At 37.3% G+C, this 3,341-nt stretch overlaps 1 protein-coding gene across 1 annotated transcript; it reads right to left on the bottom strand.

Moving 5' to 3' along the window:
* Positions 1-1,473: 1,473 nt before the first annotated feature.
* Positions 1,474-2,412, bottom strand: LOC103266030 (olfactory receptor 1J4-like). Its single transcript, XM_008063665.1, has one exon. The coding sequence runs from the start codon at positions 2,410-2,412 to the stop codon at positions 1,474-1,476; it is 939 nt and encodes a 312-aa protein (XP_008061856.1).
* Positions 2,413-3,341: the final 929 nt, after the last annotated feature.

The raw sequence follows: 3,341 nt of genomic DNA, 5'->3' as shown, positions 1-3,341 counted from the left end.
ACAGTTGTTCAAACAAAAATTTACAATCAAATGTTCATAACAGCACTATTAACAATAGCCAAAAGGTGGAAATAACCTTAGTGGCCATCAATGGATGCCTATATAAAAAAAAACACTATGTAAAGAGAAAGAAGCAAGGAATGAAAGGCTCACATATTTTAGAGATTTATTTATATGAAATATCCAGAATAAATAAGTTCACAGAGACAGAAACAATTTAATGTTAATGTTTGGTAGGGGTTGGGGAAGGGAAAAATGAGAATGACTTAGTAGATGCATAGTTTTTTCGGGGGTTCTGCAATGAGATAGAGGTGGTGGTTGCATATCATGACTGTATTAAATGCCATTGAACTGTACACCTCAAATGCTTAAAGTGGTAGATTTTGTGCTATGTATATTATGCCTCAATAATAAAATTTGTAAAAGAAATCAAGAAGTAATCTGTACACAAAGCACAAAAAAAGAATAGTAAAATAATAACAATGTATGATTAAAAATTAATGAGGAAATGGAGTAACAAAAATACATATTTAATTAATTAAAATGGAGAAAGGGGAAAAGAAAAATATGAAACTCATGTCTCAAATAGAAACCATAAAAATATGGAAAATGTAGATTAAAATATATCATCATTACATTAAATATGAATAGATCACATTTTTCAGAAAAGTAATGATTGTCAATCTACAGAAAAAAGAACAAACTCAACTTTACACTATTTACAATGAGCACATAACATACATATGGACATAGAAAAGTTTAATGTAAAATGACAGAAAAAAAATACCATGCAAACACTAATGAAAAAAAAGTTGGTATGTTTGTACTAATCTCAGAAGTAGATGAGAGTTAAGGTAGGAGTCATGAACAAAAATTAAGAGAAATATTTCCTAATTTTAAATGAAATGGTGTGCAACTAAATAAATAACAAATGACTTTCTGTAATGGAGAAACTTTTGCCAATTTCCATAGTACAATTATTCCCATTATGGCCAATTTCAAGTTACCAATTAAATGTCACTAACCATGGACTTGAAGAGAGATGTACACAATCAACTTGAAGTCAATGCCAGCCAGCATCAGCACACCACTCCTTAAAAAGAGTTGGTCCACCAGGAGTAGATCATAATGCTAAATCTATGTGTCCTCAACATAATTTAAAATATGTATGTAAGGAAAAGTTGATATATCTCAAAGGAGAAAAAGACAGATACTCATTTACAATAATGCAACATATTTTGCATAAGATTTTGCACATATCTTATAAGAGGTGATGAAAAAGAAGACGAAAGTTGACTAACAATAAAGAAGATCTAACAGACAAAGTAATAAACGTCATCTAATTGATATGTTAAGAACGCTGCACATAGAATACATATTATTTTTAAACTATGTGGAGTTAACAACCATACAATAATTTTAGGAGATAAATCTCACAGTGTTCATAACTGAAATAAGAGGATTTAATGATTGTCACTTTAAAAAGTTAACCCTTTTGACAAATATTTCTAGAGCCTCTTTTATATCTCTGTTCCTCAGGCTATAGATGAAGGGGTTCAGCATGGGAGTAACTATTGTATAAATGACAGAAGCAATGATGTCCTTGTCACTGGAGTTCCGTAATGAAGAGAAGAAGTAAACACCTGCAAGTGTTCCATAGTATAAAGACACCACAAAGAGATGGGAGCCACAGGTAGAAAATATTTTAAGGAATCTTTTAGCAGAGGGGCCCTTTAGGACACTGGTTCCTATACGGATATAAGAGCCCAAGATACTACTCAAAGGCAGGATAAAAAGCATTCCTCCCTCAGTAAAGATGACCAGCTTATTGAGGGAGATGTCTGAGCAGCTTAGCTTCAGGAGGGCAGTAAGGTCACAGAAGAAATGGAAGATGGTATTATCAGCACAGAAGGAAAGTTGGACCAAGAGGAGGGTGTGCAGCAGGGCATGGACACAACAGAAAAACCAAGACCCGCCTACTAACCAGATACACAGTTCCTCCCGCATGACAATGATATAGCTCAGTGGGTGACAAATAGCCACATACCTGTCGTATGCCATCACTGCAAGAAGAAAATTGTCAAGACAGCCAAAAAGTACAAAAAAATACATCTGAGAAACGCACCCCACATAAGAGATGGATTGTTGCTGAGCTTGCATATTCATCAACATTTTGGGAACTGTGGTAGATGAAAGGGAAATATCAGAGAAGGCCAAATGGCTGAGAAAGAAGTACATGGGGGTGTGGAAGCGAGAGTCCAGCCGGATGAGCAGCATGATGAGCAGGTTCGCCAGCACTGTGGTCAGGTACACGCCCAGAAACAGGGCAAAGAACATGCCTTGCTGCTCTGGCTGGATGGAGAGCCCCAGGAGGAGGAACTCGGACATGCTAGTCAGGTTCTCCCTCCTCATGCTGTTTTTATCTCTGTTGGGAATTGGAGAGAGTAGGACATGTCCATGAACATGCTCATAATAGTATAGTAATGTATTTTACTATGAAAATTCTTCATTTTAGTGACACTTCTGTTTGCTAGTGTTTCTCATACTTGGTACATGAATCACAAGTCTGTCAAGGATACATCAAACCCTCATATTAACCAAGTTTCTTTCCAAAAAAACAAAAGGACATTAGGTTTTTTATTCAATATGTATTTGTTTAGCAACAGCCTTGACCCAGGTACTAAACTAACTACCCAGTACATGAGTACAGAGTAGCGAACAAGAACGAGAAATGCAAAGTGTCTGTGTTCGGGGACTTCAAATCTTTTATCAAGCCAGATTCAAAACTCAGTAATTTACTATCACTGAAATGTAAAATGGGCATTTTTTTTTTGAGTTGGAGTCTCACTGTCACCCAGACTGGAGTGCAGTGGCCACTCCCGGCCACTGCAGCCTCGACCTGCTGGGCTCCGACGATCCTTCTGCCTCAGCCTTCCGAGTAGCCAGAATTACAGGCACACGCTACCATGCCCGGCTGATTTTTTAAATTTATTGTAGAGATGAGGTCTCGCCAAGTTGCCCAGGCAGGTCTCGAACCCGTGGACTCAGGCAATCCACTCACTTCCACCTCCCAAGGCGTGGGATTACAGGCTGAGCCACCAAGCCCGGCTAAAATGGGCATCTTAAAACATTATCAATTATTTCCCTTTTTTTTGAAGCTTCTGAGTATTGTTTATTTGCTTTGTTTTTTTATGTATAATCTTGTTTCTCTTAGACATAGAAAGAATAAGAAAATACTGCATGTGGGATCTTAAAATAAAAGTTGAATACATAGGCCAGGAGCAGTGGTTCATGCCTATAAGCCCAGCACTTTGGGAGGCTGAGGTGAGAGGATTGCCTGA

Source organism: Carlito syrichta, unplaced genomic scaffold (assembly GCF_000164805.1).
Source record: "Carlito syrichta isolate Samal-C Ts95f unplaced genomic scaffold, Tarsius_syrichta-2.0.1 Scaffold306985, whole genome shotgun sequence".
NCBI lineage: Eukaryota > Metazoa > Chordata > Mammalia > Primates > Tarsiidae > Carlito > Carlito syrichta.
Note: the sequence above shows the minus strand (reverse complement) of the source record. Positions and strands in the feature narration are given on the sequence as shown.